The sequence below is a fragment of the Mustela erminea genome, chromosome 9, assembly GCF_009829155.1.
Source record: "Mustela erminea isolate mMusErm1 chromosome 9, mMusErm1.Pri, whole genome shotgun sequence".
Taxonomy (NCBI): domain Eukaryota; kingdom Metazoa; phylum Chordata; class Mammalia; order Carnivora; family Mustelidae; genus Mustela; species Mustela erminea.
The window spans coordinates 104,622,179-104,647,977 of NC_045622.1; the positions used below are offsets into that span (position 1 = coordinate 104,622,179).

At 58.9% G+C, this 25,799-nt stretch overlaps 1 protein-coding gene across 6 annotated transcripts; it reads right to left on the reverse strand.

Annotated features, from left to right (window-relative positions):
• RAB3IL1 (RAB3A interacting protein like 1) lies at nt 1-24,117 on the reverse strand. Of its 6 annotated transcripts, none has more exons than XM_032358677.1 (11): nt 24,014-24,117; nt 9,343-9,595; nt 8,867-8,962; nt 8,693-8,770; nt 8,225-8,443; nt 7,152-7,298; nt 6,519-6,647; nt 6,311-6,423; nt 4,664-4,763; nt 1,884-1,950; nt 1-1,064 (listed from the first exon to the last, which is right to left on the reverse strand). In XM_032358677.1, the coding sequence occupies exons 2-11, from the start codon at nt 9,400-9,402 to the stop codon at nt 982-984; spliced, it is 1,092 nt and encodes a 363-aa protein (XP_032214568.1). In that variant the 5' UTR covers nt 9,403-9,595; nt 24,014-24,117; the 3' UTR covers nt 1-981. The 6 variants fall into 6 exon arrangements, with proteins under 6 accessions (XP_032214568.1, XP_032214563.1, XP_032214564.1 ...); XM_032358672.1 differs by lacking the exon at nt 24,014-24,117 and adding an exon at nt 20,630-20,888; XM_032358673.1 differs by lacking the exon at nt 24,014-24,117 and adding an exon at nt 18,069-18,142.
• Nucleotides 24,118-25,799: the final 1,682 nt, after the last annotated feature.

A 25,799-nucleotide genomic window follows, 5' to 3' on the forward strand; every position in this document is an offset into this window, starting at 1 on the left:
CTCGACCAACAAAGCCTTCCTTTATTAAATAGAGATCGTGTTACATTCCATTCAAAGGAGGAAATCAGCTGTGGTGAGGGATGTGTCCAGGTTGGATCCCGGTCCCCAGTGGGCTTTGAGGGGTGAGGAAGGGGGCCTGGGTCCTACCCACCCTACCCTGGTCCTGTGTGCAGGGCTTGGCGGCCGTGGCCCCCGTCGTCTAGATGGCCACCCATGGCCGAACACAGACACGGGTATCCTGAGGCCCTGCCTGAGTTTTACTTTGGGAGAAAAGTATCCTAATCCTTCCAGTGGTGGTGGGGGCAGGGCCTCCTGGAGCACGGGGCTCAGATGGGGGGAGGAGGGGGTCAAGTGCAAGGAGGAGGGACCCTGATCCATCTTAAGAACAGTTTGGGGACAGTTCTCAAGCAGATACAGGTTGGTGTGCAAGTCCCTGACAGCCCCTTGGGCCCCACCACCCCCATAGATGCTGGAGGCAGAGGGCCCTCTGGGGCCAGTCCAGGGAGGCTGCTTGGGAATAGGTGAGGGGTGGCCACCAGGGGGCGCTGGTGGCCCAGAGCTTGGGACCAGAGGTGGGTTGGGGGGTGGGGGTGTTGGGCAGGAATACCCTGGAGGTCAGGCCACCCAGGTGGGTGTCAGGCCCCTTTCTGAGGACGTGGCAGCAACAAGGCACCTGCAAGCAGCAGCTCCCAGGCCTGCCCCAGGTACCCCCTCCCAAGGGCTGAGCCCAAGTATAGGTCCAAGCTCCTTGGTCTTTGGTGCTTTCTTGAAAGTCTCCTGGTGTCTGTGAAGACAAGGGTCTGCCCACAAGGTCCTGTCTGTCCCAGGATGAAGGTCTGGGACCAGCTCAGCAAGGCATCTACAGCCTGGCCATTCGTCCATCTGGTTCAGCTTCTGGCTCAGGGCCGGCTCCAGCACCCTGTCTTCCCGGGCAGGTGTTGGCTGCTGCTCAGAGCCCCCCTCTAGGCCCCGGACCATGCCCTAGGCCTCCTGGGGGAAGAAGCCAAGCTTGGCCAGCGACATCTCCTTCCGCAGCCTCGTGATCTCCCAAAACATTGGCTCGGCTGCAGGTGGAAAGAAGATGGACAGCTCAGGGACAGGGGCCCCTCGAGCAGATGGCCTGGCCCCTCTCCCCTGGCTTTGGGCAGAGCAGCTGGCAGGCACCCAGGGCTCCTCAGTCCCCCAGCAGAGATGACCTCAGTGGTGCCCTGACCTCTCTAAGGCTCCACACAGAAGCCTTGCACACTTGAGTGCTGAGCACACCCTACCCTGCCACGCTGAGGGCCACGGCCCAACACCGACGTGCACAAACACACCGCCACACATTTTCTGGGCTCCATACGCTTCCCAACCCTGTCTCCCCAGGGGCTCAGAGACCCTGAGTGGTCAGCAGAGCCACGGGGTCAGTCCAAGGTCCCCTCCAAGGCCTTGACGCCTGAGCTGGGGAAGAGAGGCTCAGACTCCAAACGGGCAAGTCTGGTGAAGAAGTGGGACGCTAGGCCTTGCAGGACAGGGGCAGAGGGGACAACAGGTGGGTGGAGGACCTGCCGGGCAGGCAAGGGTGAAGTGAGAGACAGCAGCTGGTGTCAAATGACTATGAGGTGTACCCCCAGTGGGGAGGAGGAGATCTACAAGGGACACCCACCCCATCGTGGAGGGCTTCCAATGCCAGGCCCGTAACAGGGAGCAGTCCCCTCGAGCCCTGGGGCCTGGGAGAAGTTTCTGGGTGGGAGAAGGCAGCGGGGCCGGGAAGAGGCTGGCAGAGTCCTCCCCTCTGTCCTCTGTCTGGGCCACAAAGCACCTAGGTCCACCCCCAACACCGCTGCAGCACCCCCTCTCCCCCCGCCATGGGCCAGCACCTCCGGCCACCAGGGGGCGCTCACCTTCCTGCCGCACCAGGCCTTGCTGGATATAGCGGATATAAGTGAAGAAGTTGCACACCGCGGTGATCTGGGGGCAGAAGCAGGGAAGCTGTGACCCGCCAGCCTTCACAAAAGGGGTTCCCCCCCAAGCCAGGGCAGACCAGAGACCAGAGACCAGAGCGGGAAACCCCACATCCCATCAGAGCCAGATAATGCTCTCTGAGCTGCACAGGGCTGGGCTCTAAAATTTTATTACTGGGTGGCTCTGTTGGTTAAGCACCTGCCTTCAGCTCATTCATAGCCTCGGGGTCCCGGGATCGAGCCCCACATCTGGCTCCCTGCTCAGCAGGAGAGTCTGTTCTCCCCTTCCGTCTGCCCCTCCCCCCGCTGCTGTGCTCTCTTTCTCTCTCTTCTTTCAAGTAAGTCAATCAAATCTTTTAAAAAATACATAAATAAAATTTAATTACAAACAGTGTTATTAGAACTCCTCCCAATTAAAAAAAAAAAAAAACAGCAGCAACTAACATTTCACCCAGCACAAGCATCCCACGAGGCAGACATGCTTATCGTCCCCAGTTTACACACGGGGAAAACAGAGACTAAGAACTAAGCTACTGGACCACAATTACAGAGGCCGCGAAGACGGTAAGTGGCTGAACTGGAAGGTGAAACCAGGAGGCCTGTGGTAGAATTCACGCTCATCCTGAGGGACCTGCCTGCTCCAGGGGCTCAAGGACCTGGCCGCCAGGCCTTGGCCTGGTGCTCCTGGTAATGCCAGGATAGGCAGGGGGATCAGAAGCTGCTCACAGGGGCTGCCCTGCATCCCCAGGCCTGAAGCCCCTCGCCTGGCCTGAGGCCTGCTCCATGCCAGGCCCTGTACTGGGCACCACAGACCCTAAGTTGGTTCAGATGTGGGCCTTTCCACAAAGACTCTCCTACTGTAAGAAAGGGTGCTGCTGGCGCCCTTCTCCCCATGGCTGAGAGTGTCGGCCACTAAGAGCTCATGGGTGCCCCTCTGTACTCCCTAACCTGGCACACCACAGCCAATGACTGGTGTAGAAAAGGCCAGCTCCCTTGCCTCCGGGCAGAACTCCCCCTGGGCTGCAGAGGTCCCACGGATCAGGCTGCAGTCAGACTCCAGCCGAGGCCATGCCCTCTTCTGCTTCCTCAGGCCCACATTCTGCTTCCCTCACTCCTCCTAAGAATGGTGTAAAATCCTCATCTCAGGCTCAGCTTTTAGGGAACCCAACCGGAGACAGAAGGTGGCCAGCAGCTGTGGCCAAAACTGTACCTACTCAATGCCCAGGGTTCCAGGGGAGGGACGCCAAGTGTGTGGGGGCCCGGGGGTCCAGAGTTACAGGGAGGGGACCCTCAAACACACAGAAATCCCTGCCAGGAGGACAAAGCATGTGCAGAAGCTTGGTGGCCCGGGCCAGTGTGAGAGAGGGGCGCCCCATTCAGGGGACCAAGCCCATGTGGCTCAGGAGGGGCTATGAGGAGGTGGGGCAGAGAGTGGTGCTGGAGAGGCCTGTGTGCCAGGCCACGGAGTTTCCCAGCAGCCAGTGGGCCCCCACCGCAGGCTGGTGAGTGAGGAGGGGCCGGGAGCAGTGGGGTTCTCTCCCCAGGGCTATGCTTCGGGGATGGAAAGCTCTTCTCCCTACAGATGCCATATGCCTTGGTCTCTTCGAGGTGGGGACTCCTTCCTAAGATTTCACACCATTTCAAGCTCCCATCCAAGCTCTGCCCAAGGCAGAGACACACAGGCCTGGCAGAAACAAAGTTCTACAGTGTTTTTTTAGTTTTTACATCTACGGATATGGTTTTGCCAGGCACAGAATGGCTGGCGAGCCTCCTTCTATGGAGTCCTGATGGGGATCCAAAAAAAGGCCCCTGGAAAGGGCTCTGGGCACAGAGATGCGGGGCGGAGGCTGCAGGGAAGGCGGACCAGGCTCAGAATGGGGAGGCCCCAGGTCTAGGTCATGCCCCTCCTTTCTACGGCACAGACTCCCATCAGCAAACGGAGCTCTGCTCGCTGCTGTGGGATGCACTTGGACCACACGCTGGGCACCCTGCGGAAGCTCGCTGGGCCCAGACAAGCTGCCCAGCAACGGGGCCATCTGCCCACTTCGATCCCTTTGAACAGCCTCTAATAGGTCAAGGACAGGAGATGGTTCTCTCCCTTATCCCCCAGCTCGGTGAGGTCCCCTGACCCAGCCTGGGTCACTCGGCAGGATTCCCAGAGGACTTGCGGCACCCTCCACTACAGGCAGTCTCGAGTAACAGAGAGACCTCAGCACCTTCTCAAAAGTCTAGGGCCAGAGCCTGAGCTGGGAGGTGGGAGCCTGGAATTTAAACCTGAATCCTAATGTCACTCCCATGATTAGGTTTCGGCAAGCAAAGAGGCACCGCAGTCCACCCTGCCCCCAGCCTGAGGGACTGGGTCCTGCCAATAGCCATGGGACCTCGGAAGAGGACCACTATTTCCAGAAAGGAGGCAGCCAGCCTATTCTTTGACTGCAGCCCTGCGCCAGACACCCCGCTAAGCTGTGCTGACTCTTGCCCCAGGGAGACCATAATAATAAAAGGAGGTGGTTTTAAGCCACTAAGTTTATGGTAATTGGTTCTGTAGTAATGACAAACTAATTCACCAGTCTTGGCTGTGTGGCCTGAGTCGGTCTCCGCACCTCTCTGAGCCCTGTGTCCTGCTCTGCAGATCAAGGTTGGGCTCCTAGGCCTGGGGCGCTGAGTCCCAGCCCAGGGTGCCCCTAGAAAGCCCAAGACCCTCCCCCTGGATGACTCACCCTGGCCCGGGAGGATGGCGAGATGTAGTAGTGGCTCTCAGAGTCCCCAAGCCGGATTCGGTGGCGACAGGCACGAGCCAGCCCGCTCAGGGCACAGGTTCTAGGGGAAAGCAGAGGGGGCTGTGTGGGCTGGCGGGGGCTTGCCCACCCAGCTCACGCAGGGAGGATGGCAGGCAGAAGGATGCACCAAGGGAGGGAGAGGCAAGCGGACCTGGGGGCGGGGCCTGGCATCCTCTCCCTGAACCCCAGCTTTCCCAGGAGCCAGGGAAGGAGGCAGCAGCCTCAGAAGTCCCTGGGAGAAACCTTTGACCTATGCTGGATCTCACCCCTGAACCCCTCACCTTGCCCCTAGGGGGCAGGAGAGCTCAATGCACCTCATGTAAGGTATACCAAAGCTCCACTCGCTGTAGCCCCTCAAAACACCCCCTACTTTACTGGGGCCCTCAGACTCAGTCCCGCCCTCCCCAACTAAACAGGAGTCCACTGTCTCCTCCACTTGGTCACCAGGTCCTCAAGCTAGGTCGTGCCAGCAGGGCTTTTGGCTTGAATCCCCTCAGCTCCTCCAACCAGCCCCTTGCCGTCCCTCTCCCCTTCTCCACCTTACAGCCAGGGTCTCCTCCAAAGCCCAGATCAAGCCCATCATCTTTCCCCGCTCCTTTCCTACTGCCCAGGAAACCACTGGAGACTCTGGAGCGGAGGAAGGTCAAGTAGGCACCTGGGCTGCGGGACTTATCAGTGCCTTTGTTGCCTCCATGTTCACTGTGACTCTGATTGGACCTGGCAGCCCTCTTTTTAGGAAACATCTACTGATGACTATGAAATGCTGGCCTAGTGAGTCAAAGCCCAAACTTCATCCAAGACCCTTTATACTCCGACCTCAAACACTCTGCAGTCTCAGCCCTATCTCCCTCCCCACCCCATTGCTCTGCTCATAAACCCAGTGATGTTTCTATTAACACCCTGGCTTCTCATATCTTTACTCCTTTTGTTCCCTCTGCCTGAAGGGCCCTTCCCTACTCGGCAAACTGCTGTTCGTCCTTCAAAACCTGACTCAAAGGTGCCCCTGTGTGACAAGGCTCGCCCCGTGGGGCTTCCCGGGCAGGTCACACCCTGGGCTGCCCAGGGCAAGGGCTCCCCGCCTCTGCCCCCGCTCTACCCCCTGGCTATCTGGTCCCGCTGCGAGCCCTGCTCGATGGCAGCTGAGCCGCAGGGAGGACGCGAAGCCAAGGGCAGCCTGGTTATTTATCAGCACAAGGAGAGTGAAGAGCCGACGTCACTTACATGGCAGTTGGGGCCCAGAAGCCACCGTGGGAGAGAGGGTGGGGGTGGGAGAGGGATGGTGGTCAGGCCAGCCAGGAAGAGGGAGACACCCGGGAGGGCCTGGAGGTGCAGGACGGGGATCTATGACTAGAAGCAGGAATTTGTGCCAACGTGGCCTCCTTGCCCTGCCAGAGGTTAGCCGGCGTGTCCCTGCACTCCTCCCCGGCCAGGCCTGTGAGCCACACTCCCGCCCCCCTCCCTGGGTCCCACCACAGGAACCCCCGCACAAGGGCTGAGGCTCAGTCCCTGGTTACCCCGTGGGCAGGGCACGAGGCGAGGCGTGGCCTTCTCAAGCAGGCAGCAGAGGGTGAAGGGCACTAAGCTTACTTGGTGCTGCCACACTCAACCGTGGCCACCTTCACCGTGGGCGGTGTCTGCGCAGCCACGGGCTCGATGGTGAGCGTGTTGTCCTCCACGGCGGCCCGGACCAGCGCGGAGAGCTGCGACAAAGCAGGGTGGCAGGCCAGGCCATGAGCGGCTGGCCTCGGGCTGCAGGGCTGGGCCCCGGGGCCGGCCACCCTCCGCCCCACCGCACCTCCTGCATGGTGAAGTCCAGACAGGGGCCCACGTCCTCCCGGTACACCCTTTCGAGGAAGGGGCAGGTCTTGTCCAGGGTGGGTGATTCCCGCCAGGCCTGGAACTCTGCGAACAGGGTGGTGTCCACCTGTGGGGGAGGGTGAGCCAGAGGGGGCCAGTCAAGGCGCTGGAGGGGGCCCGACTCGCCCCCCGTGGCAGGGACAGGTGGAGCCAAAGCAGGTGGGGACCAGGGAGGTTGAAGGGCAGGCCTGCCAGAGGGGCTGTCCCCAGGGGCCCAAGCAGGGCAGCAGAGCTCCAAGGAAGAAGTGCCTTCTTCCCTTTGCCCGCAGGGGCTCAGAACCCAAACTTCCGTAGCTAGGTGTGCTTTTAGCTTCCTGGCTCTACAAGGTCACAGACGGGTCCAGGGCCTCGTCCGGAAGACCCTCTGCCTCCTGTAGGAGGAAAAGCTGAAGATGGGCCCCACAGGTCCCCCCCGCACACAGACACATGCACACAGAGAGAACACACATGGGGCCACTAACTGCGGGGGGAGGGAGTGGAGACGACAGACTGGTCACCCTGGGCGCATGCGCTGTGAGTGAGGCCGGGCGTGGTGGGGGGCAGAGGGGCGGCCCCTCTCCCCAGCCATTACCTGTCGGGAAAAGGAGAGAGAGGTAGTGGAGGTGGGGGCCGCGGGCGGCTCCCCAGGCAGGAGCTGCCAGGCCGGCTCGTAGGTGAGGTGAACAGCTTTGCTGGGGACCACGCAGAGGAGCAGGGAGAGGAGGGGGGGCAGCCCGGGCTGGGAGGGGCGGGGCAGACAGACAGACAGGTGCACAGAGACAGACGGGAGGAAGGAGATGTTAGTGTTATGGTCAGAAGCTGAGAACTCGGAAGTGGGGGTGAGGCCTTCTTGGCATCCCCTCCCTGGAAACCCCAGAGACAGGGGGCAGGATGGAGCTGGGGGCTGCCTTGGTGTCAGAGACCACAGGACCCCGAGTCCCACGTGGCCCTTGTAGGGCATGCTGGGTGCAGCCTGGAGCTGAGCCCCTGACACCTGGGCTTGTCAGTCCCCATGGCCCCAGGAGGCCATACTTATGTAAGGAAAGGTGAGGCTCCGGCAGGGCCCTTCATGTGTCCAGGAACCCATGGCCAAGGACACCACTGCCTAGCCTGGACCAAAGACCCCAGCTGAGGCTGGGGGGCACAGGGACAGGTCCCAAAGGCTCTGCCTGTCTAGGTACCCTCGCCAGAAGGTGCTGAGGACCCTTGAGTCCAGGGATGTCACAAACTAGACCTCAGGGCTGAGGACATGTAGGGCCCGAGCAGCCTGTCCCCAGAGGCCCAGCAGTGGCCTCCCTAGGTCCAGGGAAGGTGCCTTCCCAAAGAACTCCCCCATCTTCCCCCAGCCAGGCACGCTCTCAGGCCCCAGGCCAGCCTCAGGTGCCCAGAACACCACCTACAGCTTGGCTGGGTGTGGACGGGCTAGCAGGCCCTCCTGGGAGATGTGAGGGGTACCCACACTGCACTCAGAGCCTGAAGGCCAAACCTCGTATCACAAAAAGGCTGCCCAGCCCTCCCAGACAGAGGACACCGAGGCCCAGAGATGGCAGCACAGGCTCCCGGTCACACTGCAAGGCGTCAGGTCTCCCTATGGGGCCCCATGGCGTGCTGACGCCAGACACCGCCTCTGTCTCCTGTGTCCGCTAGCCGCCTGTGACCCCTCACCTCTTTGCCCTCCTTGTCCGGGGTGAGGGTGTGTCCAGCCGTGGGGCACACAGCGGGGCAGAGAGTGCTGCTGGTGCTCTTATGACGTAAGTGGCCCTTGCGGGGTCCAGCCTTGCTGGGGCTGAGCAGCTGCGGGTGGAGCTCGCGGTTGGGGGAGGCTGGTGTGGACGTGAGGACCAGCGTCTTCAAGGCAGTCACCTCCGCCTGCAGCATGTCGATCTGGCCGGGAAGAGGTGGCCGTCAAGCCCAGTCCAGGGCTAATGTCACCGCGGCTGCCAGCCGCCAGCCACCCCGGCTCAGGACGGCCTGTCCCAGTGGTGACTAGGACTGAACCCCCCTGCCCCCTTACCCCTGAAACAGCCTTTGAGGTGGGGACTGAGAAACCCATCTTACAGATGGGGAAACTGAGGCTTGCCGTATGCCAGGGCTCTGTGAGATGCACCTGTCTGGGAGCTGGCCGGGCCTCACCTTGCCCCGCGCCTCCTTCAGCTGCTTTTCCGACGCCGCCTGCTTCATGTTGGCTTCCCGCACCATCTTGTGGGCTTCCTGGGAAGAAGGCAGGCTGTGCGTGAGCGGTGACGGGCCAGCGCGCGGCCAGTGACCCGTTCCCCGACCCATCCCCCGGCGGGCCGGCCGCGGTACCTCGAACAGGCTGGCTGTCAGCTCCTCCAGCTCCCGTTCCAGCTGCTCCCGCACCTTGGACAGCCGCTCGCACTCCTCATCCTTCAGCTTCAGCTCCTGCGGGGTCCAGGGCGGGCGGCCATCAGCCTGGCATGCGGGGTGGGAGAGGACCCAAGCCCACCAATCGGGCTCCACTGCCAGGGTCCTCTTCCGCGGGCCTCTGAGCCCCAGCCTCCCTTCCTCTGTCGCCCTACAGCTTAGGATGCGTTTCCCACTTGGCTGCCACGTGATGTCGAAACCCCAACCGTCAGCCTCTCTGAGCGCTCAGAACGGGCCGTCAGAGCAGTCCAACGGCTGGAAATCCTTCAGAAGGCACCAGAACTGGTTTCTCCTCTGTGCTGCCCTCATGCTCGGCATGGCCTCCGTGCGGGTGCTCAGGGAGAGCCCACGGCCCCCTGCAGGGGCGCCCCTTGTCCCCGCCACCCTCGGAGCCCCACCTTCTGGGCTTTGTGCAGCTCGTCCTTCAGGAACTCGGAGCCCTTCTCCCGGATCTCCATGGAAGAGCTTCGCAGGCGCAACACGTCCAGCTGGGCGGCCGCGGGGCCCTCCTCACCTTGGGCCTCCTCCCCTCCAGGGCTCTCCGCCAGGCCTCCTGGGGACTCCCTGTAGCTTCTGCAGGGGCCCACGCTCTTCCAGGGGACTGGGACAGCTTCGAGGGGCGGCGGGTGGCCCTCGTCTGGGTGGGGCTGGCTGTGGGGCAAACAGCAAGTCCAAGGTGGGGGCCCTGAGACCCAGAACTGAGCAGAGGGACCGACCCTGAGCCACTCGCCTGCCACTCGGGGCTTGGTCTAGGCCCATCTGTAAAACATGTATACTACCCGCGAGGCTGTCACTCTGCTGTCCCACAGACAGAGGGACCAAACGCGGGGTCTCCTGGGGGCCAGGTCAGGGCGCCCTCCTCGCTGACAACCACCCTCTCAGGCCTAGAGCCAAGGGCTGAGCCTGGTATACAGCAGGCGCTCAGTTTGGGTTTGTCCAGCAGGAGACTTGAAAATGCGTCAGTGCTGAGAATCTGAGTCTCCATTTCTACAAAGTGGGCACAGTCCTCTGGGCCCTACCTCTGGGGTCACCCAGTGGATCTGATGTGCATAGAACCTTAGCACACAGGGGACTCCTGGGTGGCTCAGTCATTAAGCGTCTGCCGTTGGCTCAGACCCTGATCCTGGGGTCTAGGGATCTAGCCCCCAGTCTAGCTCCCTGCTCAGTGGGGTGACATGCTTCTCCCTCTCCTTTGGCCCCTCCCCTCACTTGTGCTCTTAGCAGGGGACTCTTTCTCAAATAAATAAATAAAATCTTAAAACAAAAACCTCCGCACTGGGTGATTGGGTTATGGACATTGCGTAGGGTATGTGCTATGGTGAGCGCTGTGAAGTGTATAAACCTGACGATTCACAGACCTGTACCCCTGGGGCCAATAATACATTATATGTTAATAAAAAATAAAATTTAAAAAACCCTCTGCACACAGGAGGCACTTAAATGGGAACAGCCTTCTTGGCTACTGTTCATGCAAATTTTATGCAAATTATATCCCACTCCGGGTGGGCAGGAGAGGAAGGACCCAGCCAGGGCCCACAGAGCTGAGGAAGGAAATTCTGCCACACAGCCCAGGCAAGGCAGACGGTCTTCCTGCTCCCTGAGCCTTGTCGGGGACAGTCCCGGCTCTCCGCTGCTCTGCCCTGTGACGACCTCAGGCAAACACCTGTCTCTGGGCCTCAGGACCCTTCTCTCCCTGAAGTCAAAGACCCTAGAGGCAGTGCTGTGGCCAGCAGACTCCGTGCCCCCCCCGCATCCATCCACACCCCCCACCCTGCAAGAGACCCTGCGGAGGGAGGGAGGCAGGAAGGGAGAGGGCTCGGGGCCCAGCAGCGGTTTGTGCCAAGACAGCACCTCCGGACTCGCTCACTCAGCAGAAGCTGGCGGGCCCCTGAGCCAGCAGCTTCGGGGCGTGATGAGGGGGTGGGGAAGCGGAGGGGAGGGGGCTCCCGGGGCCCACACAGGAGGGAGGAAAGCCAGGGCCAAGGGGTCATGGGACTCAGGCTAACTCAGGCACAAGCGTGAAAGGCAAGACTGGGGATCGGTCCCTCCTCCCTGTCATCTGGACTCTGAGACAGTCATCAAGCAGCCCCTGAGCCCCGGTTCCTTCCAGGTAGCACAAAGTTGCTGGGGACCCAGGGGACCCCTAGCAACGAGCCTATTCCCAACCCTTCTTCACGTGGCCCCGTGCCTGCGCCCAGCCCGGCCTGCCTTCTGCTTTGGGACTGGCACAGAGTGTGGCCTCATGGTTGCTTGGCTGGGTCCTGCCTAGCAGGGACCCAGGGCTCTGACAGATAAAGTGGGAAAACACATCTACCACTCCATCAACAGTGACTATGCCGGACAGGGATCCTTCCTAATACCTTTGTGTGTGGGGGGGTGGGGGGGGGAGGTGGTCCTCGTTGGCAAGGGGTCCCCAAGGCATGAGCAGGGGCTGTGGCAGTGGTATGGCAGCCCTGGGCTGGGGTCTGCACCTGGGGGTCTCACCCTGGGCCATAAGCCCCCTGGGCTGCTGTGTGCCTGTCTCCTCATTTACAGCTCTCAGGAGCATTCATGGGACAGTCCCCGTCCTACAGACAAAGGATGGGTCTCAGAGAAAAGTAGAACGGGCCCAGGCTCACAGGGCTGCTCAGAGGCGCTGGCCAGACAGCAGGGACTTCAACAGTCCAGGCCCAAAGTGTCTCCCTGGCCGGTAGGGGGCGGTGTGAGGGCACAGTCAGGGCATCTGCTTCAGGACCCAGGGCTGCGAGGCTCAGGCGGGCTCGGGAGACTCCTCCTTGGAGGCAGCAGGGAAATCTGACCCAATTCTGGCCCGACTGACTTCTCAGATTCTGCTCCGGCCCAGAAACTGCCTCCCAGGAGGGCAGGCTGGGGCTGGGGGAGCGGAGCCTGAGAGCAGAGGCCAGAGTCGGGCCGGGCCAGGGTCCACACCAGACTCTGAGCTGGGGTCCACACCAGACCCTGGGAATGTCACTGCAATTCTCTGAAGCCACCTGTGGGACGGGAGTAAAAGCCTGGAGGAGGCGGACTAAGAACCAGGTGAAGAAGTCACGGGATCCAGCACCCAGGAAAGACGGGGCCTTCTGCAGCCACACTGCCATGCCTGCCCAGACTCTGGGTCCCACAGCCCAAACCGCAGGCCCAGGGAGGTCTTCTGGCTGAGAATCTGGAGGCCTGGAGCCCAGGGCCATTTCCTCAGGTGAGAGAGGATGGCCCTCGTCACTTGGGCTGGCCAGGGGCAGCGGACCCCAGCTCAGGGACTGCCCGCTTCAGCAGGACAAGCAAGAACTGTGGGCCAAGGAGGGGGGCGACCAGCAGGGATGGCACGGGACATAGGGCAGGATCCCAGGTTTTAGACAACCAGCCCTGGTATCTTTTCCTCAGTAAGGACCACCCCAGACATCACCCACGCCCCCGCTGAGGAGAAAAAGACCTTCAGCCCCTCCCACGAAGACCACCAGAGTGGTCACTGACTCTCCTGTTGGTCCCAAGGTCGTGGCTGGGGGTACGGCCAGACCGTCCTCCATCATTTTCCCAACAGGCTCTCACTTCACCCACTGCTGGGAAGGATGAGCCCAATTTTGCAGCCAGAAGAAATGATGGCCTCCCCACCTCCCCCCTCCCCAGTGTAAAATCCCAACTTGAAAATCCTGATGGCAGAAAGCGTAGGAAGAGAAGGATTGCACAGACATTACCAACTGCCCAACGCCTGGGCCAGGGGTTCAGGAAAGATGCGGTCTCCCTGTACTGGGAGGGAAGCTTGAATCTGTAGGCCCTCCCTTCACACTTCAGAGCTGTGAGGCAACTCAAAAATTTCAGAGAAAGGAGGGACCCCAGGCCCCGTAGGTCCAGCCCAAGCCAGAACCCTCTATTTTCACATACTCGGCATCCCAGATCAGGGGCTGGAAAACCTCGATGGGAATGCCCGCGGGGCTGCGGAACTCCCTCCTTGGACGAGCATGGACTACTACTTCAGTTCTTCTGCCCTGCACCCCCTCCCCACTCCTCAGTCCAGGTCCACAGCCCTCAGCCCGAGCCTTTTCAGCCCCCATTCCCTGCAGAAACAGAGTCCAGAGTCCAGAATATGCTCCAGGGAGGGCCCGTTACAGGACCCACGGCCACTGGGAAGAGATTAGAGGCAGGAGACAGTAAGAGTCAAGGTCAGAGGAAAGTGGGAGCACCCAACATCCCCCATCCTGAAGCAGGCTCTGCTGTCTAGAGCCCACGACAGTTTAGACAGGAAAGGCCCCACTGGGTCACTTCCCCAGGAAACACACATGGGGGGCAGGGAGCAGCAACCACAATGCTCACCCCCCAATCCTGCCCTAGAAGGGCCAGCAGGGCTTTTGTCCCCGTCCACAAAAAGAGGCAAGCTGAGAATGAGGACCCCTGGATCCAATGGTCCCAGTAATCCCCACTGGGCCAGAAGGGCCTGACCAGGATCTGGCATACTCTTTCCATCTCCAGCCCACCACCTGCCATGAGTCTCTCTGCCCTTGAATCTCTCCCCACTGGTCCGCTGGCCAGCACCCAGGTCACCTCTTTGAACTAAAGATCCCTGTGTTAATGGGCACGATGGGTTCATTAGAGAAGACGGAAGGAACTAGTTAGGGAAGCTCTGAAATGGGGCGGAGTGGGGAGAGGCTGCGAGGGCGCACTGGGGGCGCTCACCCTCTGCCCGGGGCCAGCAGGGTGGCTGTCACTGATCTGGTCTATGGGGCGGTGCCACGACACAGGAGCCCCATTCAGACTTACGGCCCTGCACGCACAGGCATTCTGGTAAGCCCTGAGGCTGACAGCCGAGGGACTCCTCCTATCCAGGGGCCCCAAGGAGTCCCAGCAAAGGTTTCACGCATCGGCTTGTCCTGCAAGCCGGGCGAAGAGGACAGAGAGGGGCTACGTCTTCACCTCTGAACCCTCACAAGGTCGCTGCAGGGATATGCTTCCCCGAGCAGGTCCGGACAATGAGGCGCCTGGTGTTCAGAGAGGGATGGTGACCTGACCGGAACACGCAGCCAAGAAGAGGCAGGGTGGGAACAGAACCCAGAGTCCGGGCACTACTGCATCACGTGACCTGTCACCCGGAGAAATCCAGACGGGAGGAAAGGGATGAATGGTGGTTTTGGAGAAGTGAGGCAGGACGCAGATGGGGTTTGAGGAAGTTTGAGCCAGTGCCTGGGGGGAGCGGGGGGGAGATGGTGGGGGTTCCATCCAAGGCTGTTGCATAAGCCAGGCAGGTCTTGGGCTCAGGAGGGATGTGCGGAAGGGACAGACACACAAAAGACTTCTGACGGGGGAATTGGGGGAATCGTGGCAGGAACTGGGGGCTGGAGAGGGTGATAGGGGAAAAAAAAAAAAAAAAAAGGCAACAAAACTACAGTAATTAACTAACATAATGAAATGGTGCCTGCCATGGGAACACGGAATTGGGAGGGAGGCATGTCCTATACAGGTCTCTAGGTGGCTGGGGGGAGGTACCGGGCTGGAGGGAGCAGCTGCAGTCTGAGGGAGCACTGGGGAAGGAGTAACAGAGGAGCCTAGGACCACAGAGCCAGCTGGAGGACCAAGGAGCAGCCACCCCAGGGCTGGGAAGGAGAGTTCTAGAATGGGACAACAGTGTCCTATATGTCACACATGGGAACAGAACATCAGGCTAGCGAGCAGAGCAGGACCCTGGGGTTGGGCGGTGCCATGGAAGCAGGTAAATCTGAACCACTCCAGCAAGGGGGACCTGGCTGCAGGATGGAAGGCAGGGAGGCTAGAACACCTGAATCAGGTGGACAGGGCTGAGCAAGCCTCTCCTTGTGGGAACCCCAGCCCAGCCCAGCCCTGGGTCTCCACGGAGAGCCAGCACCAGGCCTGGGAGGAGCTCACTCTGCACACACAGCACCTGCCTCACAGCCACCTGCTCAGTCCTAGAAGGGCCCGACCTCTCGAAAATCCAGCACATACAGAGCAAGCATCTCTCATGTGCTAGACACCCCATCAGCCCCGACCCACCCAATCTGCATGACCACACAGATTTGAGTCGCACTGCCCCTGAGCCCCCTGCTGACCACCACCCTGTTGGGCACAAATCTGGGGCAGAGGTGGGGAGAGTCGAGGACAAGCAGGATTCTCATGAGGGTCTGATAGATAGTTAGGGTAGGATAGATAGTTAGATCAAGGAGGGCTTCCAGGAAGAGAGGTGCGCAAATGCTGGGAGAGGTGCGCAAATGTTTCCCAGGCAGGAGACCCACCTTCCTTCCATACTCCAGATGAAGTCTGAGCCTATGAGCCCCTGTGACGTAGGCCCGACAGGCAGGAGCTTGAAAATCTAAGTCCCTCAGAACCCAGAGCAGTTAAGTGACCTGCTCAAGATCACACAGCCCGTCTGCAGCCCCAGGGCTCCCCAGCATCCCGCTCATTCCAAAGATGCAGTCCTCCATCCCTGGGAGGGTAGGGGAATCTCATTTCATTCCTGAGCAGTCCATCCAGCCTGGCTCTCTCTAGAGATAGGTAATGATTAGCCCCGTCTATCAGAGAGGGAAATGGAGACCAGGGGAGAAAACTAGCCCAGAACTCAATTTCTGGCTTTTGCTGACCAAGTCCCAAGTACCCAGCACTGTGTTAGCTGCAGAGATGCAAGAAGTGCGTCTCAGAGCAGGCCTGGCATCCAAGACTACGGGCATGAGAAGCTCTGGGCGATAGGGAGAGGAGCATCCCAATTTGGGGGGAACTGCCTCTGAGTTCAGCGTTCAGGGCTCCTGAGCAGGAAGTCCCAAGGAAGAGGGCCCACTTGAGCTCCTGCAGAGCCCTACCACTGCCACCCACCCCAGGGGAGCAGCCTTGGGTCCACGGCCAAGGTGGGGTGAACCGGCACCAGGGCCTAACCATTAGCGGCAACCATCCCTCACCTACAGATAAGGAAGGAAGGTGAGGAAGGAAGCCCCAGAGACACCGACTGCTTAGCCAGGGCCACGGACCCCTGATCCCAGACTCCTCATACTCTAGAATGAAGGACCAAATATGCACCTACCCAGACTGACTGAGCCCCTTGGGGGCCAGAAGCCTAAGCAGCTCAGTTAGACTTACATGGACAAGTAGGACCCCAAGCAGGGTCCCTTCTGGCTCCTGCTGGAGTCTGGGTGAGCTCCTAGGACTTGAGGCGCCCAGTGGATGTTGGCAGCTTGGCCCCTGATCCTTCAATCCCTGCCTCTAATAGCCGATTGGGGGAAATCCACAAAAATGCAGAGCTCAGAGTAACCCCAAAAGTCGGCCTCTCACTCCCAGGTGTCCAGCTCCTCCTTCTGCCCCTCGTGCTTTCCATCTGCATTTATAAAGCTCCTACTAGGTGCTCTATACCTGGCTAGGCCCTGGGGTTAGGCTAGGGCCCAGGGGTCTAAATGTACATACAGGAAGTGAGTTATAGGGGTGCCTCGGTGGGTGAGTCGGTTAAGTGTCTGCCGTTGGCTCAGGTCATGGTCCCAGGGTCCTCTGGGATCATCATGGGATTCTCGCATCCAGGTCTCTGCCCAGCAGGAAGTCTGCTTCTCTCTCTCTCTCTCCCTCTGCCCCTCCCCACTGCTTATGCTAGCTCTCTCTCTCAAATAAAAAAATAAAATCCTTAAAAAAGAAAAAAAAAAGAAATGAGTCATACTAAGGATCATGTGGGGGTCAGCTTGGCTGGTTCATCCAGAAGGCTCTTGAGAATATGGCCGGGAGGCTGGACTGAGGTGGGGGGAGGGGGTCTTCTCCAGGACCCTGAGTCTTTTTGACCCTGTTCTTAAAGAGGACCTACTGGGCTCCCAGCTCTGTTTGTCTGGCCCCTACCTGGATGCCTGCAGGGAAGGGCACTCGGGGCATGGATCAGCTCCCAACCCCTCCTACCCCAACCTACTCATTTCACCCAGAGACCCAAAGAAGTGAGGACATACTCTCAAGATCACACAGCAACTCAGTGACTGTTTCACCTGGGTGACCCCCAACACATGGGTTCTTCCAGACTGGGCTGCCCATTACACAGTCAACCCCACGCAAGACTGTGCTAACCCCATCAGGTCCCACACAACCACTTTCTCCCTGAACTGTCTTCTTCAGGGGTGGGGGAGGACTTCTTCAAAGAACAGGCTCTGCTTCACTTTTCACCCTTTAAGGGGCATGCCTCTCCACACCTCACCCCTACCTGGAGCCCTTTCTCTCAGCACCCCCTGCTGGGGACAAAGCCCACTATTCCCTAGCATCTCAGCCCAAGCTTTGCTAGGGACCATGGAGTCCAGAGGATCCAGCAGGCATCAGAAACCTCTCCTGCCAGCCGGCACCACCTCCTCCCTCCAGCAGGCCTACCCTCGCTCCCCAGCTCTGGCTGGGAAAGAGCCCCATCCTGGGACTCCCCCCAACCCCCCAGCTGTCCCAGTTCTTTACAGGAACACAACCCACCCCACTCTGGCCACAGCTCTTCCAGGACCTGGCCTTTCCAGGCCATGGGGAAGAGGAAGTGTTTGCCCAAGTCCCCGAGAAGACCACAGCCTTCCTGCACGAACAGGGCAGGGGACCCACACCACGTCGGCCAAGGAACGGGGATCACCCCTGAGAGCCAATAATCCGTAATAGGGACTGAGGCCACTAAACCAGGACCCGGGGCGGTGCTTCAGACTGCAGGGAGGTCCTACCGCACACCTCTGAGCCGGCTGATCCACAAGCCCCAGATGGAGGTTCATCAACTAACTAGCGACCTTGGCAGAGACCCAGCCCCCTTTTCCAATTGCACTGCTTTCCAAGGGTTCATCCAGGCTGGGGCTGGGCGGGGGGGGGGGGGGGCTCCTCCAGGTGCACACCCCACACTTACTCCGGCTTGCAAGCCACCCCCACTCCGCCCGCCCCCTTCTCACTCGCGCTCCAGATGAGCCAGGAGTTGGCGCCCGCAAGCCAAGAAGGTCCGCCGCCCACCCCTTCACACTCCGCACCCAAGACAGCACCCCCGACCCCTCCCCGCTGGGCGTCCTTCCACCTCCGCAGCGAGTTAGCTCGCGCGTCCCGGTGCTGCAGGGCGCCCCTCCGCCGCCGGCCGGGTGCACACGCGGCGGGGACACCCCCCAGCCCCCAGCCCCGGAGGCCGCCGCGGTGCGGGGACCGCGCGCGGACCTACCCGCTCCACATCCCGGCGCCGCCGCGAGCTCCCTGCGCCGCCCCGCGCCGCGTCCCCGCCCGCCGCCTGTCAGGCCCGCCCGCAGCCCCCACCGGCCCCAGCCCGCCCCGGCCCCCTCCCTTCCCGGCGGGTCACGTGGACGAGGGGGTGGCCCGAGGACACGTGCCCGGCCCCGCCCCTCCGCCCCGGGACGGTGCGGCGGCGGGAGCGGGGGAGGAGCCCGCGGCCCCAGCGCCCTGCGGCTGACTCCTCTCTGGTCCCCAGGCGCCCCGGCGCGGCGCCTCCCGAGCCCTCGGCCACGGCTGTTCAGGAACCTTGGCCGAGCGCTCGGAGCCCGCCGACAGCCCCCGGCGCCCACAGCCGGCCACCGGCCCGCACGCCCCTGCCCTGGGCTCCCCGGGCTCTCTGCCGGTTCCTGGAGGGTGGGAAAGGGGCCAGACCCCAAAACAAGTTTTCTTGGGTTTACTCTTGAGCGCTCATCCCAAAGAAGACCCACCTTTGGTCCGAGTCTTCAACCCCAACCCTCCCCCACCCGCAGCCCAGTCCCACCTGGCAAAGGGCCTTCCCCTCTTGTTGGGGACGCTCCCTGCGCATCCCTTCCAGCATCTACTGGCGGGGGGAGGGGGGGGATATGCACCCCGACCACGCACACCTGTCCGGATTTAGGTCCTCTGTAAAACCTAATCCCAGACCACGGGTCTTCGGTCCCTCCCTCCCTCCGCCCCTTTGTCACTGTTCCTCAGCCCTGACTGCTGGCCTCGACTTCAGCCTGCGGTGGGATCCTGTGAGAGTATAGCTCTTCTCTCTTGCCAGGGTCGGGGGCTCCCACCCTCTGTCTCTAGAGAGGCCTAAGAGGCCGAAAGGAAGGAGGTGGTTCCCTTCCAGATGGTACCAGAACTCAGGATACCACTCTTCCAGACCCACAGAGCCGGGACCCAGGCTTGAATCTGTCAGGTCTTTACTGGGGACACACATTTCTTCCATTCATTTATCCATTCATCCTTCCATCCTGTCTGAGCACAAACTATGGACCATATAAGGGCTGGAAATCCAAACTGCACAGACACATGCTCTGTCATCCCAGGGGACCAATATGGTAGGGAGACAGCAGGATGGGAGACATACTCACAAGGACCTCCACTTCTAGGGCCAGTACTCAGAGTACACTCATACTAAGTGCACAGTGTCTTTGTCACAAATAGAAAATGGCACTACCTTCCTAGAGGGGCGCAGTCCATGCCAAGGTACGGAACTTGGTGAGTGGAGAACAGGCTGGATTTCATGCCTGCTTGCTCACTCCCTTGACTGGTATGTTGTGCAGTGAACAACCTAGGCAGCCCACTGTGATGTCCCTTCTGACTTACCAGAATCATTCTGCCCAGTCCTCCAATGCCTTTCACTCTGCAGGGCAACGGTTTCTAAGACTGTGGTTTCCCAAGGGCAGAAACCATCTCCTTCTCCATGCAGTGTTTCTCTGCCTGCCCCAGCCTAGTCCAGGGTCTGGCCCAAAGCAGATGTCCCCACCATGTTTGTTGACTTGAGTCCTACACCAAATAAGTCTCGAGCAACTGCTGTCTTCCTGGCCCTTGCTCTGTTCATTATTTAGGAGTAGGGGGAGAAGACACAAAAGGAGCTCGGGACAGGGCCCTTACCCTCCAAGACTTCACAAGCCTGGGCAGGAGATAAGACTGGTCCAAGCTGTGGTAACCCAGACTGGTGGGAGATAAGGCACAAAGGTGGTATCAGCCCAGGCTAAGGCGCCAGAGGAAGAGTCCTTAGCAGGACAGGGGAGGGCCAGTGGACTTAAGCAAGGCCTCCAAGGATAAATGTGGGGTTACCATTCTGGGAGCACTGACACCCAAATTACTACCCAAAAATACCACATCATCAACCCATCCGATGACCTTCGACAGCCAGGCCTCACTAGCTCCTTCCACAGCCCAGTGCGTTCTGCTCCCCAGCTGAAAGGATTGGTCTCAGAGAAGTTCAGGAACCTACTTGATGTCACACAGCCAGGGGTGGTGGGCCTGTGACCTCTTACACCAGTTTTCTGAAAAGACAGCCCGGAAACTAGAGAACTCACTAGAAACTGCAGCTGCGTGCAGTCAGGCAAAAAGAGGAGCCTGCTGGGGCCTGGCCAGCCGGTGAGGAGGGACTCAAACGAGTCCCCTTCGCCCCTCTCCACACCATCCCCGTCCCCACCTGGCAGCCCAGACCACAGAGTCTTGGCTGGAAGCAGATGAGGAACAGGAAATTGCAAGCCCGGATGACCCAGGCCCCAATTCTGACTTCACTCTCTCTCCGCACACCATGTGACCCAGGATGTCTGTTTTGCCCTCTCTGAGCCTTAGACTCTGTGTCTGTCCAACCACCAAGATAGACAATCAGAGTCACCCCATGGCGCTGACCTTGTAGGAGGCTCATGAAATTCCTCCAAGTTCCATGCCAGTCCCCCTTCAGGAGCCTGGGCTCTTCCTCCCTCCTCCCCCAGGGCCCCTACAAAATGGCAAGCTATTCCCCCCTCCTCCCCTCCGTGACCATGACCGAGGTCACTGGCTCACCTGTCTGTGTCCCAGGGCTCCTCTCCCAAGTTCCCGTCAAGTGCGGGGCCCAGAACTGATGGGGCGTAGCGGACAGCCCCCGAGCTCAGTGCCAGGAACACGGGGCATGTTCCTCGGGCAGGACACCTGGTGCGCTCCTTGGAGTCATCCATGCCAAGGCCAGCTTGAGGGTCCCTCTGGAGACTGCCAGGAAGGTGGTGGCAAGAGCCTTCTCCCCCTCCACCCCCCCAGCCCCGCCCCAGGCTGAGCCTCACGCTAACCTTTGCTATCTCTGAGGAGCAGTGGCCTGGGAGAAAGGCTCCTCCCAGCAGGCCTCTATCTCCTGAAACCCCGTAATTATTAACTCCTGTGGCTCAGCGGGCAGCAGAAGACACCAGGGGCCCTCCTTCCTGGGCTCCAAGCTGGGGAAAGGTAAGACTCGCTGAAGGGTCATGGGAGATTTCCTCTGCATGCCCAAGGCCACGGCTTCCACTAGGCCCAAAGGAGGAGCTGCCTGTCCTCTCCCAGCCCAGGTCAGCAAGGTGGAAAGCCTCGTCCAGCCCAGACTCTGTCACCAACTGGTTGTGTGGCTTTGGGCAAGGCCCCCCACCTGCCGCCTCCCCATCCCAAGCTTGGCCTCAATATCCCCTTAAAACTTGGAACCACTAACAATTCGGTGTAGCAGTTAAGCACAAAGGCCCGATGTCAGACAAGCTGGCTGCAACCCCATTCCAGACTGAATGGAATGAGGCTTTGGGCATGTTAGTCTCTGTGCCTCAGTTGCCCTGACCCGTAATATGGAATCTCACCCTCTAAGGCCCCCCCAGGCCAGCTGCTACTGCCCGGACATGCCGGATACCCCCCCCCCCTTTCCTCCCACAATGCCCTCTGCAGCACATCCTACCCCCTGCTGATAAATTTCTTCTTTGCTTATAACCCCTCCACCAGGAAGCCTTCCCCTGTAGATTTCTTTCCTGAGGGTGAAGCCCTCAGGCATGTGACCACCTTGTGTCATGATGAGTAGAACTGTGGGACACCCCCACAATAACCGAGGGACTGTGTGGGCAGAGGCTGGCCCGCACGCACTCCCAAATCCTCAGTACCCCCTTGTCTGGGCCATGGTCAGCCTCAGCCCACCAAGATGGTTTGAAGATTCCATCCCGTCTCATTTGGCTTGAAATCTATTCCTAGTTCTGCTGTTCCTTGGTTGTGTGACCTTAGGCAAGTCACTTTGCCTCTCTGGGACTCAGTTCCTTCACCGGCAAAATGGGAACAGTTGTCCCAGTGAAGTTGGGAAAGTCACAGCAGGTGACATTGGTGAAGGGACTGCCACACTCAAAATGAGAGTGTCCTCTGCCTTTCTCCCTCGGCTTCCCTCTTCTTTCCTGTCTGCCTCTGACTTCCCGTGGGGGAGAAGCTGCCAGTTCCTGACTTGAAGTCACACCCCACCAGCTCTGCCCCGCGGATAACAATATCTCCCACTCAGGCTTTGGGCTCCAAAGCTCTCAGCCTAATGCAAACCAGATGCTGGCCTGGCCCTTCCTGGCAGTGAATTTTCCATGGCTTGCTCCCACCCCCTTCCTGTTTTTGCTCCTCACTGATACCCTGCTAAATTCTCCCCTGCCCCTACCTTCCTCTGCAGGGCAACCTCTGGGCCCACCTGGAAACAATTAATGGAAAACAGGAAGTATGAAAAGGGGGGAGGGTCTCCCCATCACCCCGATATGGCAGGAGGGGAAGGACCTCAGCGGGGGCTGATGACAGAGTGTATGAGAGTGAGTCCTACCCTCCAAGTCCCCAACCCCCCTGCCCCCTGCTGCCAGGCACCAGCCTGCCCCCTCAGGGAGGAAATGGAGTCAGAGTTGCTCTGGGGAGGGCATAGAAAAAAACTGCTCCTTTCTGGACGTTTAGGCAGAGCTGGGACTTCACAGGGAGCTTATAAGGGCCTTGTCCTTGGCTGTGACTTAGAAAAATCGGAGCCAGAAGAGGCCCAAGTCCCTCCTGCTGCAAATGAAGAAACAAACTAAGCCTTGGAGGCTCAGTCTGGGGTCACCCGGTGAGTCAGAGCCAAGAGGCAGCCCAGCCCGGGACTGCTCGCCTGTAGCCTGTAACAGCGGCTCCCCAAGTCACTTCCCGGGCTTGCTGTCTCAGCGGCATTCCCGCAGCCCCTCCCCCGCTGCCAGAGCGCTGGGCCCAAGTCTGTCACGAGGATGCTCACAAGGCCACCGGCAGCACCTGGCCAGGCAGACCTGGATCTTCCCCATCAGGGGCAGACACTGGAAGGGAGGCCTGGGGCGAGCCCAGGAGTGGGCCTTAGTCCTCAGCCCCATGAACCTCTTAGGGATCCAGGGCTGGCCCTCCTTGGGAGGACTCCACCATTCCCCCATTCCCATGCAAACAACAGCTCAAGGGCTCCCCGAGAGCTGGGCTCTGGCTGCCCCTCCCTCCGCCAGCTGTGCAGAGTGTTTGGACAACTGGATGGAATGTTTTGCAGCTACAGTCCTCCCTGGATCCCGGAGCTCAGATTTCAAGAGGGGCGGGGCAAGGATGCTGGCTCCAGGGAGAGGGCAAGAGACTCAGGAGGTCAAGTATGAGTCTGGAGCTCACTTCCCCATCCCACCCCACCCCACCCCCCACAACTCTCTGCTCAGGCCTGAGCAAGACCACCGGTTGTCCAGCCCCAGGGTAGTGGGGAGCTGGAATCAGGCTCCGGCCCCTGGGAGGACAGGACGGCAGATGGAAACAGCCAGATGGTGTCAGAGATTTGGTGGGGCCAACCTGGTGAGGTCAGGCCCCGGAGACAGTCTGGGCTCCGGGAGGGGCAGGGCCCAGGACAGCACTCGGAGAACATTAAGACTGCTAGCTAAGATTCCACAACATAGATGGGTCCGTTCACTACCATCTCCATTTTACAGATAGAACAGTTGGGGTCCAGAGGGAGTAGGAGATCACCCCAGGTGACACAGCGTGCTGGGGGCAGAGCTGGGCGAGAACCCAGGGCTCCAGATGCTAAGCTCGTTCTTCTCATTATTCAGGCTCCTTCCCCTTCACCGCCAGACCCAGACTCATGTACACCAGCCAATGAATGAGCCAACACTCTTGGTCTTCCTCAGAGGACACAGACAAAATAATCTACCTAAGTGGGGTACTCCAGCTTCACAAAGAGAAGGCACAGACGCTAAACTCGCTGCCAGCCTCTGGGAGCACCAACCCACTTGTGGACGGGGTGGAGGCCCCAGTCGCCAGGCTTTGGGCCCCATTTCTCTCTGATTCTGGGGCCAGAGCTCGCCCAGATTCCCCAACACAGCTGCTCAGGTGTCCCAGAGCCCCTTGAATAAGGCTGAGAAGACACACATGTTCTAGACCCAACTATATGGAAGATACTTTGAGCCTCAGTTTACCCACCTTAAAATTGAGAGGGTTGTCTTTGCTCTACTTGACTCACCACCATATTGTGGGTGCTGAAGGCAGGGAGTGGAAGGTTCCAGCGGACGCCTTTGGAGACTTAACTAGTTCCCAGCAAGAAAACCATTGGAGCTCACTTGTGAAGGAAGGAGGGAGGGATTCCTTTGAGCCCAGATCGGAGCAGGAATCCCATCAAGGTGCCTGGGGGCCTGGATTCCTGGAGGTGGAACCTGTTTGACCACTCCCAGCTCCTGAGGAGGAAAGCGCAGAAACCTAAGGGAATTTGAGAACCAGGCAAACCTTCAGAGGCAGATACAACAAGAGGGTGGGTGGGTGTCCCCCACCCCACAGCTGGTGGTGACTCCCTTCCAAAATGGCAGGGTGAGACAGGGACCATGACAGGATCTTTTTTAAAGTTTTATTTATTTATTTTTTTAGTAATCTCTACACCCACCATGGGGCTCAAACTCACAAACCAAGAGGCACATTCTGCTCTCACTGAGCCAGCCAGGTGCTCCTGTACTAGGATGTTTACATTTGGTTGATTTAATTCACCCTCAAACCACCCAATGTGGTCCCTTCGTTGCTTTCTGTTCCCATTTTGATGATGAAAGAATGGAAACTAGGAAAAGGTGAAAGGATTTGGCAACAGGAAACAAGTGAAGGAATTAGGATTTTAATCCACACTCTCTGACTCCGAAAGCTCATGTTATGATCCGTTCACCGTTCACCCTCTCAAAGGGTAAAGTGAGATTGAGTGGAGGATGGGCATTTTATGCCAAGGGACACGAGGACCAAAGCCTTGGAGGTGGGACAGAGCAGGACATACAGAGAGAAGCAAACTCTTCACTTCGGCGGGAGCATAAAGCTGATTCGGGGGGACCCTAGAGAAAAGACTAGACAGGCAGGCTTGGGATGAATCATGAAGAGCATTAGAGGCCAACTTCAAGAGTTTGGACTTTATTCTGAAGGCTCCAAGGAGATAGTTAAACATTTTTGAGCGGGAGAGTGACGTGATCAGAGCTCTGCTATGGGAAGATGAAACCAACAGCAGTGTGCAGAGAAAATAGAAATGAGCACTTATCAAATATCCAGAGAGGTAAAGGGCTTTCTAAACTTAGATGCATTTGAAGAGACCTCAAAAGAAAAAAAATCAATAGATCTGTTTACACTAAAATTTAAGACTTCTCCATCTTCTTCCTTCCACCAAAAAATAACCAAAATTAAAAGGCAAATCGCCTAGGGAAAATGTTCCCAGCAAATGGCAAAGTGTTGACATCTTTTATATAGAAAGAATTTACAAAAATCAATATGGGCCAAAAAAAAAAAAAAAAAAAAGGAGCCCAATAATCATGTTTCTTCCTTCCCTCATTCATTTATTCAAGCAACATGTAATGAGCCAGGTTCTAAGAAGGTATTTGTGGACAAGACATACTTAGGAATCTGAGAATAAAAGGGAATTTCATTAAACTGATAGAGTATCCACCAACACCGTGCAGCAAATGTCATTCTTTTTTTTTGTTAAAGAGTTTATTTATTTATTTGACAGACAGAGATCACAAGTAGGCAGAGAAGCAGGCAGAGAGAGGAAGAGAAGCAGGCTCCCTGCTGAGCAAAGAGCCCGATATACAGCTCGATTCCAGGACCCTGGGATCATGACCTGAGCCGAAAGCAGAGGCTTTAACCCACTGAGCCACCCAGCGCCCCGGTAAATGTCATTCTTAATGGTGAAATGCTAGAAACATTATTTTAAAATCAGGAATGAGACAGGCATGGCTGCTATCAT

Bases quoted from the DNA above. Each gene is read 5' to 3' on its own strand.
- RAB3IL1 (XM_032358672.1), bottom strand. From the start codon at position 20,781: ATGGATGACTCCAAGGAGCGCACCAGGTGTCCTGCCCGAGGAACATGC. The intron at 6,424-6,518 runs GTGCGGTGGGGC...GCTTTGTCGCAG, and splicing joins TGGACTTCACCATGCAGGAG to CTCTCCGCGCTGGTCCGGGC. The intron at 1,065-1,883 runs GTGAGCGCCCCC...TTCCACCTGCAG, and splicing joins AGGCCTGGTGCGGCAGGAAG to CCGAGCCAATGTTTTGGGAG.